The sequence below is a fragment of the Topomyia yanbarensis genome, chromosome 1, assembly GCF_030247195.1.
Source record: "Topomyia yanbarensis strain Yona2022 chromosome 1, ASM3024719v1, whole genome shotgun sequence".
NCBI lineage: Eukaryota > Metazoa > Arthropoda > Insecta > Diptera > Culicidae > Topomyia > Topomyia yanbarensis.
This window is the reverse complement of record NC_080670.1, coordinates 136,023,830-136,039,043: the sequence shown is the minus strand read 5'-3', so window position 1 is coordinate 136,039,043 and position 15,214 is coordinate 136,023,830. Positions and strand designations below refer to the sequence as shown.

The 15,214-nt window shown below is 35.4% G+C and overlaps 1 protein-coding gene across 6 annotated transcripts in view; it reads left to right on the top strand.

Moving 5' to 3' along the window:
- The window catches only part of LOC131690236 (glutathione hydrolase 1 proenzyme-like), a 679,522-nt gene that overhangs the window by 57,875 nt on the left and 606,433 nt on the right, over positions 1–15,214 (top strand). The window contains exon 2 of one of the 6 annotated variants that reach the window (XM_058976246.1): positions 5,285–7,191. The exons of the other annotated variants lie outside the window; for them this stretch is intronic. Coding sequence (XP_058832229.1) covers positions 5,287–6,783 — 1,497 coding nt within the window. The 5' untranslated portion in view covers positions 5,285–5,286 and the 3' untranslated portion in view covers positions 6,784–7,191. Of the gene's footprint in view, positions 1–5,284; positions 7,192–15,214 lie in introns of those variants that run through there. 6 annotated transcript variants of the gene reach the window in all.

Genomic DNA, 15,214 nt, shown 5'->3' with positions numbered 1-15,214 from the left:
AAACGTTAAGGTTAGTCTAATTTTAATTTAAACTCAAGTTATAAAACCTAGCATAGGTTCATATAACTTTGCCAGCACTATAAACTCTACTAATAGCACAGAGGCAAGCCCCCACCAGTGGTAAGCAAACCTCTAAAATATCACAACGCCATAACTAACATAAAATATATAAAAACTTTAAATCCGAACGTATCGAAAAATAATTTTAAGAGAAGTGTTTATTTTGTAACTAAATAACAGTGAACGTGATCATAGTTTTCCAGAATTTTGACTAGCTTTTACGCCTACCTATTATTTCCTATTAACTAATCTAAAGATGATGAACGAGTCTATTAGACTAGACGCTCTGCAGCAAGAGCTAAACGAGACCGTAGGGAGACTAAATGCAAGAGAAATAGAATTAGCTAGAATGCAGGCCGATGTGCCCGAGCTGCAGCGAAGACTCAACGAGGCTTTGCAGCAGGTTGAAGCTCGCGAAGAAGAGATAAGACAGTTTAATTTTCCCTCCAATGATCAGGAGCTAGACTAACTGAGACAGCATGTAGCTCAATTACAACAACAATTACAAGGCAATTCACAAAGGACTGTAATCAATATTGACAATGAATTTTCTAGAGGCAGAGTGCCCGACTTGATCAAAGGCCTTCCGCAATTCTCGGGGAATGCCAAGCAATTGAGCCAGTGGATGCAATCCGTCGAAAGGATCCTCAATTTATATAAACATTTAGAAAATACTTCACTTTTCCCCCTCTGGTTGCATGAAATCAGAAATAAAATCATCGGAGAAGCTGGTGACCTTTTGGCTTCTAACGGCACACCACTGCTCTGGACAGCAATTAAAAGTGAGCTAACCATTCATTATGGAGACAAGAGGGAGCTTTCAACACTCCTTCAGAAGCTCTTTTCGTTACGCCAAAATCGCAACTCAGTAAACGAATTTTATACGCAAATTCAAGATTGTTTCACAGGGATATCCACACAGATCCAAATGAGCTCTGAGTGGAACCATCCAGCAGATTTAGTCAAATTTGTCGATAAACTATGCCTAGAGAAATTCATTGACGGACTCGAAGAACCATACACGTCACATGTCGGCATTCTTCAACCTAAAAACTTTAATCAAGCCTTCCAATACGCAATCGAAAAGGCAAACAAAATTGCACGAAGAACTTTGGTGACTTTGACATTAACTACAAAACGAAAACGACTCAGCCCAATAAACCACCCCCAGTTCCGATGAGACAAAATTTCCCTTTCAATATTCAAAACTCACAGAAACCTGGTCAGCTCCCTAGATTGCCATATAACCCACCATTTGTACCACGAGACCCACGAACATTTCAACCGGAACCGTCATACCCAAACCAACAACCCTTCAGACCACCGACATACAATAACCAATTTCAACAAATTAACTCCTATAGAGCTGCAAATAATGACCGACCATTAAATTTCAAACCTCCACAGAAAGTTGAACCAATGGACGTCGATCGATCTATCCGATCTCGTCAAGTTAATTATATGAATCGACCTAACAATCAACAACCGTACCCACATTATAACATTGAGGAGACAAACCAGAACGAACAAAATTTTCAAAACCGCTTCGAATATAACGAATGGCAAAATTATTACTACCCCGAAACAGAATTAGGCGATACCTCTGCAACGATCGCTCAGAACGCAGAACCTCAAACAGAACCAAGTACAAACTTAAACTCCAACATTCCAGGCACAGATGACCTAAATTTTCACTTGAATCTCGATACACCTAACGCAACATGAACAACTTCATTCCATATATAGCTCTACACAGTTCTAAAGGTGAACTGAAATTTTTAATTGACACGGGTGCTAACAAAAACTACATAAGCACACGCCTCGTCAACATAAATAATTGCAGAAAAACCATGCCAGCACGAGTTGGAAACATCAACGGCACCCATTCTATAGATACATTCATTGAATTCAACCCCTTTCCAAAAATACAACCGAATAAACTAATTTTCTATGTTTTCGATTTTCATCCGTTTTTTGACGGACTTATCGGCTACGAGACTCTTAGACAATTGGAAGCCGAAGTCCCGACAGCATCGAATGAGTTAAAAATCTCCGGTGTTAACGTACGAATGCTACGAAAATACCCAGAGCAATCTCGTATCCAACTAAATGCACATGAGACCAAATTCGTCCGTGTTAAATTTGAAACTCACGGTGACCTTTATATCTCAAACGATCGAGAAATTGCCCCAGGAATATTCATTCTCCCAGGACTGTATCGATCAGACAATCACTTTGCCAGTGTACTTGCGACAAATAGAAATTCGGAGCCGAAAGAACTAGAGTTGGAAAACAACATCAAGTTGGAATTAAATAACATAGAATCCACATCATTTACTGCCCCTCCGATATCCAAAAAGAAGCAAAAAACAAGCATAATGGAACAGATTCGGACTGATCATTTAAATTCAGAAGAACTTAGCGGCTTGCAAAAGTTAATCTCTCAATATGAAGAAATATTCCATCAAGAAGGGAAACCTCTTACCTTCACCAATGCGGTAAAACATAGAATAAACACTAAGGATGATATACCCACACACACCAAATCATACCGTTACCCCATTTGCCACAAAGAAGAAGTTCAAAGGCAAATTTCCAAAATGTTAAGCCAAGGAATAATCAGAGCATATCAACTAGCCCCTGGACATCTCCCATTTAGATTGTCCCGAAAAAAAGAGATGCTTCCGGACAACCCAAATGGAGGTTAGTTATTGATTACCGGAAAGTAAACGAAAAAACTATTAGCGACCGGTATCCAATTCTAAATATAAACGAAATCCTAGGATTTCGTTTATATTTTTCAAATTAGGAAGAAGCATGTACTTTTCCACCATCGATTTGGCTTCAGGATTGCACCAAATCGAGGTTCACGAAAAAAAACATTCAAAAAACCGCTTTTAGTGTAGACAACGATCATTATGAATTTCTTAGAATGCCTTTTGGGCTCAAAAATGCTCCCTCGACATTCCAGAGAGTAATGGACCATATACTGAGAGAACACATCGGCGTAAGATGTTTGGTTTATATGGACGATATAATCGTCTTTTCCACTAGTTTACAAGAACACCTTGTAAACCTTGCAAAAATATTTGAAACTTTGAAATCTTTCAATATGAAAATCCAACTAGACAAAAGTGAATTCCTCCATAAGGAAGTATCCTTCTTAGGACACGTTGTTACGCCAGAAGGAGTGAAACCAAATCCAGCCAAAATTGGCGCCATTAAACAGTGGCCATTACCTTAGAACGAAAAGGAACTCCGCGGTTTCTTAGGTGTTCTAGGTTACTATAGGAAATTCATTAGGGACTTTGCAAAAATAGCAAAACCACTCACACAAGCCTTAAGAAAAGGAGAAACCATCGAACATACAAAGGAATTCGTTTCAGCTTTCGAAAGATGCAAATGCATCCTCACAAGCAGTGATGTACTGATCTATCCAGACTTCTCGAAAACATTCATTTTAACTACAGACGCAAAACAGACCGATTTCTTTTGCTTCTTAAACATTGACGAAAAGTGAGGAGAACTACTCTACTATAGAAAAAGAGCTCCTTGCTATCGATTGGGCTTGTAAATATTTTAGACCGTACCTTCCAATACCTTTACCTTGTTCACAGATCACAAGCCGTTAACATACGCTATCAATTTGAAGGACCCTCATAGTAAGCTCGTGAGATAGAAATTAAGGTTAGAGGAATTTGACTATGAAATCCGACACAGACCAGGAAAGCAAAACGTTGTAGCAGATGGCTTATCACGAATCATATCCAACAAAACAGATAAATAACAATGAACAAGACGACGATTCATCTGACAGCCAAACAGTACACTCTGCCGATACTGACGACGGAAATTTTTTTTCAAATGACCGAGCTACCTATTAACTTCTTCAAAAATCAAATTATATTGAAAAATTCTGACGGACAAGAAGACAATATTTATGAACAAATCTTCCCTAATATTTATCGCAGAACTATTACAAGAACTACAATAGGCGTTCCTTTCGCATTAAAATTTTTTAGAGAATTTAGAGAATCCATCAGGAATAAATTGCATAATGTGCCGGAAGGATGGATAAACATTCTCCAGCACACGTACAGGACATACTTCTCCCGGAGTCATTCCATAAAAGTAAAACTAACACAATCTATCTTGCAGGATCTCCGCACACCAGAAGAACAAAATACAGCCATGGAAGAAACACACGACAGAGCGCACAGGGGTGCCGAGGAAATTCAATCAGTACTAATAAAAAAAAATTACTTTCCACAGATGAAGAAAAAGATACAATGTTTCGTTAATCTTTGCGCTATTTGTTTAGAGAACAAATATGAGAGAAATCCGTACAAAATTAAATTTGCCGAGACACCCATTCCCAAAAAAACCTCTCGATATTTTGCATGTAGACACTTTCATTTCTATGCCCAACATATTTCTTTCGGTAGTAGACAAACTTTCTAGATACGCGATACTAATACCCACCAAGTCTCGATCTATCCCAGACATAAAACGAAGCATTACAAAACTTTTTACAACGTACGGTACTCCCAACATGATTGTCTGTGATAATGAACCTGCTTTTAAATCGGTCGAAATCCGAGGCCTTCTGCAAAGACTAGATGTTGAAATTTATTTTACCCCGTCAAACAGTAGCGAGTTGAATGGGATTGTAGAACGATTTCATTCCACTCTTTCTGAAATCTTTTTATGCATCAAACAAAAATATAATGATCTATCAGACAAAGAGTTATACAGAGTGGCAACTTCCTTATACAATTCAACCATACATACTGCAACTAAATTAAAACCTGTTGAGTTATTTTTTCGGAATTAAGGAGGGAGAAGAACGACCATTCAATTTAGAAAGGATTTTAGAGAACCGTAATGAAATATTCGATGAAACCGTTAATAGACTTCAGCAATATCAACAGAAATCATAATAAATCCAGATCAGAAGAACCAACATTAGATAGGGACGAAGTGGTTCTCAATAAGAGACAAGGCATCAGAAACAAAAAGAAACACAGATATAAATTCCAAAAAGTAAAACTGAATAGACGAAAAACTTACATTGATTACAGAGACATAATGCTACACAAAAATAAATTAAAACGGAAGAGGAAACACTGAAAAACTATTTTTTTTATAAATCCACATATTGTGTCAATCATTCTTATTACGTATGACTAACAATACTAACTAATTCATACATCCAAATTTCCAGGTATGTCACCAACAACTTTCAACATACTCTGCCTACTGATAAATCTCATCCCAACGCTATGCGCAAATCAGCTTGTTATACAAAATTTACACAAGAGCCCAGTTTTGCTAATCAAACAAAACGAATGTAGAATTCAAACTGGAACCACGAAAATTATACATCCGATCGATTTAGCAGCAATAGGAGAAACGGCTGACACATTGACAAATACATTTTATAATAAACTAGCAACCACTAACTTATTAGGAGAAATAATCAAGTTTAAAATAAAAAAATTATACGCCAGCCTCTACGACCTGAAACCACTCAACCATCACCGCCAAAAACGCTGGGACACTATAGGGACAGCATGCAAATGGGTAGCCGGATCACCTGATGCAGACGACCTGAGGATCACCAACATAACCATGAACGATCTAATAGACCAAAACAACGAACAATTTAAAATCAACAAAAACATAAATCAGAGAATTCAGGAGTTGACAACATCTATAAACCTAATTTCCGTTAATCTAAACCGTAACAAACAAATAATTGGAGACTGGGAAACAGTTATACTAATGCTTAACATCGATATCATAAGTGAACTGCTAGAAGACATCCAAGAAACGATCACGCTATCCAAAATATCACTTACCAACAACAAAATTCTATCCACACACGAGATTACAACAATAAAAACGCTACTACAAGACCAAGGAGTGGAGCTCAACTATCCGGATGAAGCTCTACAATATGTAACCACAAAAATTGCTGTTAAAAATCAACAACTTCTCTATATCTTGCATGTCCCCCAGTTAGTAAATACGACGTCAATCGTTTACAACGTCTACCCTTTGATCAATGATAATCAAATGATCATCAACTACCCTACTCACGTCATGAAAAGCGGAAATACCATATTCACCACTGAAAACCCATCAGACTATGTTCAAAAGTCATCATATATAAGAGAACTTGAAGACAAATGCATACGACACATTATTCTAGGGAAACACGCACTATGTAACTCAACATTCGCCAATCACACCATCCAGAAGCTCATAAACGAGAACACAATACTGTTATCAAACGCAATAGACAGTATGTTTCATACAACTTGTGGACCAGATAATCGAACACTTAACGGAAATTTCCTTATCAGTATCTCCAACTGCACAATCACCATCAATAATCAGCAATTCCAGAACACCGAATCAATCACACCTGTTGAAACATATCAAGGAGCTTTTCATAATCTCCTAATTAAATGGAATTTACAAGACATCGGTGACCTGAGATTGATCAACAACGTTACCATTGGAAATCGCCAGAAACTAGAATACGTTTATCTCCAGCAACATACACTTAATCTAAAATTTTGGACACTGTTCGGAAGTTATTCAGCGTCAACATTATTAAGTTTTGTCTTCCTAGCATTACTTTGGATCAGATGTAAACTCAATTGTTTCCAACCCAGAAACGTAACTTTTTTTTTTATAATTGTTAAATTTATTTAGGCCCAAATGCGGTAGCTCAACGAGGCCGATTGTTCGTTTTTTACAATAAATTAAAAAAAAACAACTATAGAAACGTAACTTATAAAATAGATGTTCAACCTCCAGCATCCGAAACGGGACTTTCGGATCTCAAAGGGGAAATCGTTACAAGTGCAACCCAGCCTGACTCCAAAACGATTTCAATCACGAAGTCACAAGTAACATACAGCCCAGTCACCAATTCATCAGTTCATCGTCATCAGTTCCCATCGCCGAGACCATCGGACACATCCGTCCAGTCCATGGCACCCGCACCAAGAATGATTCGTCAGCTGAGCACCCAGACTGCAACGCCAACAATTTGTGTATTCAACAAATAATATGTAGGTTCAGGTTTAATCGATATGAAGCAATAAAATCAGTCTTAGTTCGATCGTCAAACCGTATAGTTTAACTTTTTAAAAAACCATCCGAAGTCCATACTTCGGTAAGTTATATATATATATATATATATATATATATATATATATATATATATATATATATATATATATATATATATATATATATATATATATATATATATATATATATATATATATATATATATATATATATATAAATATATAAATATATATATATATATATATATATATATATATATATATATATATATATATATATATATATATATATATATATATATATATATATATATATATATATATATATATATATATATATATATATATATATATATATATATATATATATATATATATATATATATATATATATATATATATATATATATAAACCAAGCTGGCGTACGTAAGACTGCGCATCACTTAAGAACGGCATGATGGATTTGCGCAATTTGTTCTTCATTTTGTTAGAGAGTTTATGTAGAACAATGTTAGATAGAAATAAAATCTGTAAATCTTTGATAATCCTCCTATTAGTGCAATTATGCTTTTCTCATATATGAGCACATCTATCTCCATCTATCTCTATATATAAAAATGAAATGGTTTCCGTGTGTCATCGCATAACTCAAGAACGAGATATCGGATTTCTTTGATTTTTGCATTATTTTGTTGGTTATTTTCTGTGGAAGGTTCTTTGACACAAAAATCAAATATTGAAATTTTCCTAATCCACCTATTAGTGCAATTGTGTTTTTCTCTTATATGCACCTTTTGCTGGATATCTCTATATATAAAAATGAAATGGTTTCCGTGTGTCATCGCATAACTCAAGAACGAGATATAAGATTTCTTTGATTTTTGCATTATTTTGTTGGTTATTTTCTGTGGAAGGTTCTTTGATATAAAAATCAAATATTGAAATTTTCCTAAACCACCTATTAGTGCAATTGTGTTTTTCTTATACATGCAGCTTTTGCTGGATATCTGTATATAAAAATGAAGTGGTTTCCGTGTGTCATCGCATAACTCAAGAACGAGATATCGGATTTCTTTGATTTTTGCATTATTTTGTTGGTTGTTTTCTGTGTAAGGTTCTTTGACATAAAAATCAAATATTGCAATTTTCCTAATCCACCTATTAGTGCAATTGTGTTTTTCTCTTATATGCACCTTTTGCTGGATATTTCTATATATAAAAATGAAATGGTTTCCGTGTGTCATCGCTTAACTCAAGAACGAGATATCGGATTTCTTTGATTTTTGCATTATTTTGTTGGTTATTTTCTGTGGAAGGTTCTTTGATATAAAATTCAAATATTGAAATTTTCCTAATCCACCTATTAGTGCAATTGTGTTTTTCTTATACATGCAGCTTTTGCTGGATATCTCTATATATAAAAACTAGCTGACCCGACAGACGTTGTCCTGCCTATAATTATCCGCTTAAAAATACAACAAAAGCAAAACTAGCAATGCTTGTGGATCAAGTTTCTATTAATTTCAATTCCAGTGAGGTGATTCCAATTGTAAAGCCTATGTCCTATAATATACGTTATGATCAACAATGCTTTTATTTGTGCCTATCTCTATAAACAGTAACAATGCTATCGACGGTACTTCGAATTTATTCCGGTGCCTTTCAATGACTTATTTTCATTTTCAAAATCGAATCGGAATTAGAATCCGCTTGAATGATGGGAATTCGTTTGTTACCACGAAGCATCGCTGCATTCATACTCTCCTTTGTGAATAGTGCCTTCATACAAGTTACTTATCAGCTCTCTCGCCGCTGTTCCTTTTAAATGCATGTAAGCAAGGTTTGTCATAAAATTGAACTTTTTAACAGAAAAGCACTGTCGCGGAAAAAATGGACCCAATAGCACATCAATGACATTTTAAAACGTAATTACATATAATGACAAACTATGCAAACAATCCTAAATTAAAAATGTCCCATTTGCACAAATAGGTACATTAAGAAAATGTTAATATTTTGTGATCCTGCTAAAGAACATTTCACAGAAAATAATGCGACAATCAAAGAAATCCGTCATGTCGTTCTTGAGTTATGCGATGACACATGGAAACCATTTCATTTTTATATATAGAGATATCCAGCAAAAGGTGTATATATGAGAAAAACACAATTGCACTAATAGGTGGATTAGGAAAATTTCATTATATTATTCATATGTCAAAGAACCTTCCACAGAAAATAACCAACAAAATAATGCAAAAATCAAAGAAATCCGCTATCTCGTTTTTGAGTTATGCGATGATACACGGAAACCATTTCATTTGTATATATAGAGATATTCAGCAAAAGGTGCATATATGTCAACAACACAATTGCACTAATAGGTGGATTAGGAAAATTTCAATATTTGATTTTTATGTCAAAGAACCTTCCACAGAAAATAATCAACAAAATAATGCAAAAATCAAAGAAATCCGATATCTCGTTCTTGAGTTATGCGATGACACACGGAAACCATTTCATTTTTATATATAGATATCCAGCAAAAACTGCATGTATAAGAAAAACACAATTGCACTAATAGGCGGATTAGGAAAATTTCAATATTTGATTTTTATGTCAAAGAACCTTCCAGAGAAAATATCCCACAAAACAATGCAAAAATAAAAAAAATCCGATATCTCGTTCTTGAGTTATGCGATGAAACACGGAAACCATTTCATTTTTATGTATTCAGATATCCAGCAAAAGGTGCATATATGAGAAAAACACAATTGCACTAATAGGTGGATTAGTAAAATTTTAATTACAAATTACCCCATTTGAAGCAGTTCACCAAGTCAAAAACTGTTAGCTACTAAATCGCTGTTCGTTCTTTTATAGATAAAGGTTTAAGAGCAAAACAAATACAGACATGACTTAGACCATAGTCTTATTACGCGCCACCCAGTTAATAATGGAAACTAATCAGAATGTCGCTAATAAAACTTTAACTTCTAGAATTATTATGATGATGGCCCCACCTCATTCCCACACAAAGGTGTTATCTCAACGATTTATCTAGAAGGCAAATTAATATAATTAAATGTTATCTTGCAGACCGATATTTTGAAACAGATCCCCCTGCAGAGTTAACATATTTGTCATAAAAAATTGTATAGTACCGCTTTTCTGCATTTGTTCAGTACCGGTATTACGGTACAAAAAATGGGTCGGTATTCCCGGAAGTTTCGGTACCGGTATTACCGGTACCACAACCCTATTCCGTGTGTCATCGCATAACTCAAGAACGACATGACGGAGACTAATAATTCAATTTTTTGTCTTTTGACTTAAGTGCCAATACCTTATTTAGGACTGGTGGTATCCAACGGGGAAAAACGATCGGAAATGGTGAGTGAAGCTAAGCAATCATGTGAAAAAAAAATTCCCCCCAGAGGCGAGACTCGAACTCGCAACCTTTGAGTCTCCGGCCCAATGCACTAATCCTTATGCTATCCCTGGGTATTGCGACATCCCAGAAAGAACATATGATTATCCCACTGGCGACGGTGATCGTACCCTGCCTGCAAAGCGAGAATCACACACAACGGCAGCTGATCACCCCAACACATTTGATGTATTTAATTTCCCCACTAGATACCAAGGCCCGGGTTTTTATTATCGTCTGATGTCTAATTTTTAGTTCATTACCCATCGATTTTATTTCTATCTAACATTGTTCTACATAAAATTTCCAACAAAATGAAGAACAAATTGCGCAAATCCATCATGCCGTTCTTAAGTAATGCGCGGTCAAACTTTGTTTTATATAATAAATATATGTATATATATATATATATATATATATATATATATATATATATATATATATATATATATATATATATATATATATATATATATATATATATATATATATATATATATATATATATATATATATATATATATATATATATATATATATATATATATATATATATATATATATATATATATATATATATATATATATATATATATATATATATATATATATATATATATAGAAGACTAGCCAATACCCATCGCGCGTTGCTGCGACTTTCAACGAAATAGTAGGAAAACACTATTTGTTCCAAAGCGCCATCTGGCGGGCAGATAATCCCCAACCAATAGCACACAAACACACTCGATAACAAATGCCAAAATATGTATAAATTTTACTGCAATCGGTTAAGCCGTTTGGGAGTCCATAAATCGTATACATACAAACTTTGACTTTTATAGATATAGATTGGGGAACATTGAATAGTGAATGGTTTTAATCGAATATGCTTGATATCCTTAAAATTTGAGGGAGATTAATGTTTGGTGATACTTTATGACATTAGAGGTTCATGCTTCCTGTTTATTCGATTATTGCACCAAAAACAATTTGTCTTGTGGAATACAATATATTTCAAAATATTCATAAGCCAGACGTTGTTCAAGTTCAAGTTAGGAGGGCTTTTTAGTATTGCACAGAACTAGAAAAAATCTTAAAAATTTACGTGTTCTGCTCCTGACATATACGAGAATACGAGCATCAAAAATGTTTTAGATTTAATTTTAATTTCACATGACGTTGAATTTCATAAATCATGTTTGATTTAAATTTCGATGAATGCAATTTGTTAAATTGTGTCAAATTTTGCCTTTCTCATATAGAAAGGTTATGCAATCGCTCTAAAATCTTCAACTTAATCCCGGCACGGAGGGCCGAATGTCATTTGCCATTCGCCTCAGTTCGTCGAGATCGGAAAATGTCTGTATGTATGTGAGTATGTGGAAAAAAATGTCACCTTTGTATTTCAGAGATGGCTAGATCGATTTGCACAAACTTAGTCTTAAATGAAAAGTACAACCTTTCCATCGGCTGCTATTGAAGTTTTTGTTGATTGGACTTTCGGCTCCGGAGTTACGGGTTTAAGAGTGCTACCACACAATCGCGAAAGTTTTTTTTGACGCATGTTGACTTTTTTGGACTTTGGCATATTTTTGCCTTTCTCATATAGAAAGGTTATGCAATCGCTCTAAAAATCGTCAATCTAATCCCAGCCCGGAGGGCCGAATGTCATATGCCATTTGACTCAGTTCGTCGAGATAGGAAAATGTATGTGTGCATGTGTAAAAAAAATGTCACCTCTGTTACTCAGAGATGGCTGGACCAATTTGCACAAACTTAGTCTCAAATGAAAGGTACAACCTTCCCATCGGCTGCTATTGATATTTTTTTATTGATTGGACTTCCGGTTCCGGAGTTACGGGTTTAAGAGTGCGACCACACAGTAAATTGCCATATAAACTGAAATGAAAAATTCTCAAAGGGGGGAGTAAGGGAAAATTTCAAAATCGAATTTGCATTTTAGATGCCAAACGTCGCTGGTTTCAAGCGATGTTTCAGTGTCGACACATAGTATCTCAAGATCTTGTCTGTCGATCCATTGTATGTATGTGCAAATCGTACTGAATAAGTAATATACATTTCCATCATTGTGTTGAACATAACCAGCAATGGAATCGTACCTTGGATAAATTAGAAAGGCACAATTGCACCACTAGATGGATTAAAATAAGTTTTTATTAACCAGTTGACAAATTTTGAATGATAGAACAGTAATGTTGATGGAATAGGAAAATTAATATTGTATGATTTTTTTCCATTTAACAAAATTTGAAAACATTTTTGGTTACCTTGCTGCAAAAAAAATCTCGGCTAGCTTAGAATAAAGGTATTGAAGTCAACTGTTAAGATTCATTTGGAGGATATTCCGAATAAAACTTTATTCGTCAAGCTCAGAATAATTGCAACGAACTAATCTGTCCAAATCTTTAAAGCATTAAAGCGGGATACTAATTTCTTACCAAAGATTGAAAGGCATGTGTAATTGTACTATTCCTGCTCAATTTTAGACAAAGTTCGAAGTAATTCCAATTCCAATTTAATCAGGAGTCATAAATCTTGCTCATCAAATTTGTGGTTAATATTATATTTGTTAACATTTAACCAGTCTGCACAACATTTAGGAAAAGAATGTAGTTTGAAACATATATTGTCCTTGTTAAATGCGAATAACTTATAACCAAGCTTATAACCACTTCGTTTTGGTTCACGATTATATAATTCCAAACATGCGAAAGCTAGAGATACAATGTTAGAAAAAAAAATTCTCATTTCTTTCTCATTTCCCTAAACTATGCCACGGAGGCTTTTTATGTTCAACATAATTGTGGAAATGTCCATGTAATACATGGACACTTTGCACTTATACACAATGGCATGCCAGCCACGAACTTGATGAGCTACGTGTCGACGGTGAAACACTTGAAACAAAAAAATATCATACTCCATTAGCCTAATCAGCATTAGATCAATGTTATCTGCTTGCTAACTCATTTTGTCATGCGGGCCTGGGTATATGAGGAGAGCGAAAGTCCCATGAACGAACGACTCCCCAGCTTAAATTGGTATGCTTTGTGATATAGTGGTGGTTTAAAGATGATGGGGTTGAAAGGGAGGGGTATGAGGGCTGGATGGCTTGGTGGTCTGAGGGGTGATTTCAGGAGATTTTTAAAGGAGGGGAGTGAACAGTAGAGGGGGGGTGTAACCCCTCTCCGAAAACCATCAACTACGCCCCTGTTAAAATCCAGAAACCTTATGCGAGTCGAAAAAAAAATTTAGCTGGGATTAGGTTGACGTTTTTCAGATCGCATAACCTTTCTATATGAGAAAGGCAAAAATGTGCCAAAATCCAAAAAAGTGAATCGTCGAGTTTGCATCAAATCTCGACGTTTCATGCACCTTGAACACTTTTAGCATCAAAAATAAAAATTCTATTTTTAATTTTTCCTATAGTTTATATGAGAAATTTCTGTGTGGCCGCACTCTGAAACCCGTAATTCCGGAACCAGAATTCCGATCGATCCAAAATTCAATAGCAGCCGATGGGAAGGTTGCACTTTTCATTTGAGACTAAGTTTGGGCAAATCGGTCCAGCCATCTCTGAGAAAAATGAGTGACATTATTTGACACATACGCACACACATACACACACATACACACACATACATACACACACACATACAGACTTTTTCCGATCTCGACGAACTGAGTCGAATGGAATATGACACTAGGCCCTCCGGGCCGGGATTAGGTTGACGTTTTTCAGACTGATTGCATAACCTTTCTATATGAGAAAGGCAAAAATGTGCCAAAATCCAAAAAGAGAATCGTCGTCAATTTTTTTTCGAGTTTGCATCAAATCTCGACGTTTCATGCACCTTGAACACATTTAGCATCAAAAATAAAAATTCTATTTTTAATTTTTCCTATAATTTATATGAGAAATTTCTGTGTGACCGCACTCTGAAACCCGTAATTCCGGAACCAGAATTCCGATCGATCCAAAATTCAATAGCAGCCGATGGGAAGGTTGCACCTTTCATTTGAGACTGGGCAAATCGGTCTAGCCATCTCTGAGAAAAATGAGTGACATTATTTGGCACATACGCACATACATACACACACATACACACACATACACACACATACACACACATACACACATACATACACACATACACACACACACATACAGACTTTTTCCGATCTCGACGAACTGAGTCGAATGGGATATGACACTCGGCCCTCCGGGCCGGGATTAGGTTGACGTTTTTCAGAGTGATTGCATAACCTTTCTATATGAGAAAGGCAAAACTGAACCTATATGTTTTGGGCTGAGTCATCTGAGGAACCAACATCCAAAACTGATAAAAAGCATATCGATGTTTGCATCCATCCACAATTTCCCTAAGTCTATAAAGCAGCGTGAACGCAAGTTCAAATTTCTTCCCCGCAAACCTCAACAGAATCAAATTAGCGGTAACTGTTGCCTAATGTCCGCTCCACAAGCCATATGTTCTTAACTGACGTAGCGAAATACGCTGAAAACCGCTAATATGGCCAGATGAATTTTATATTCAGATTCAGCATTACACAATGAATCTTAATGATTCAACAGCT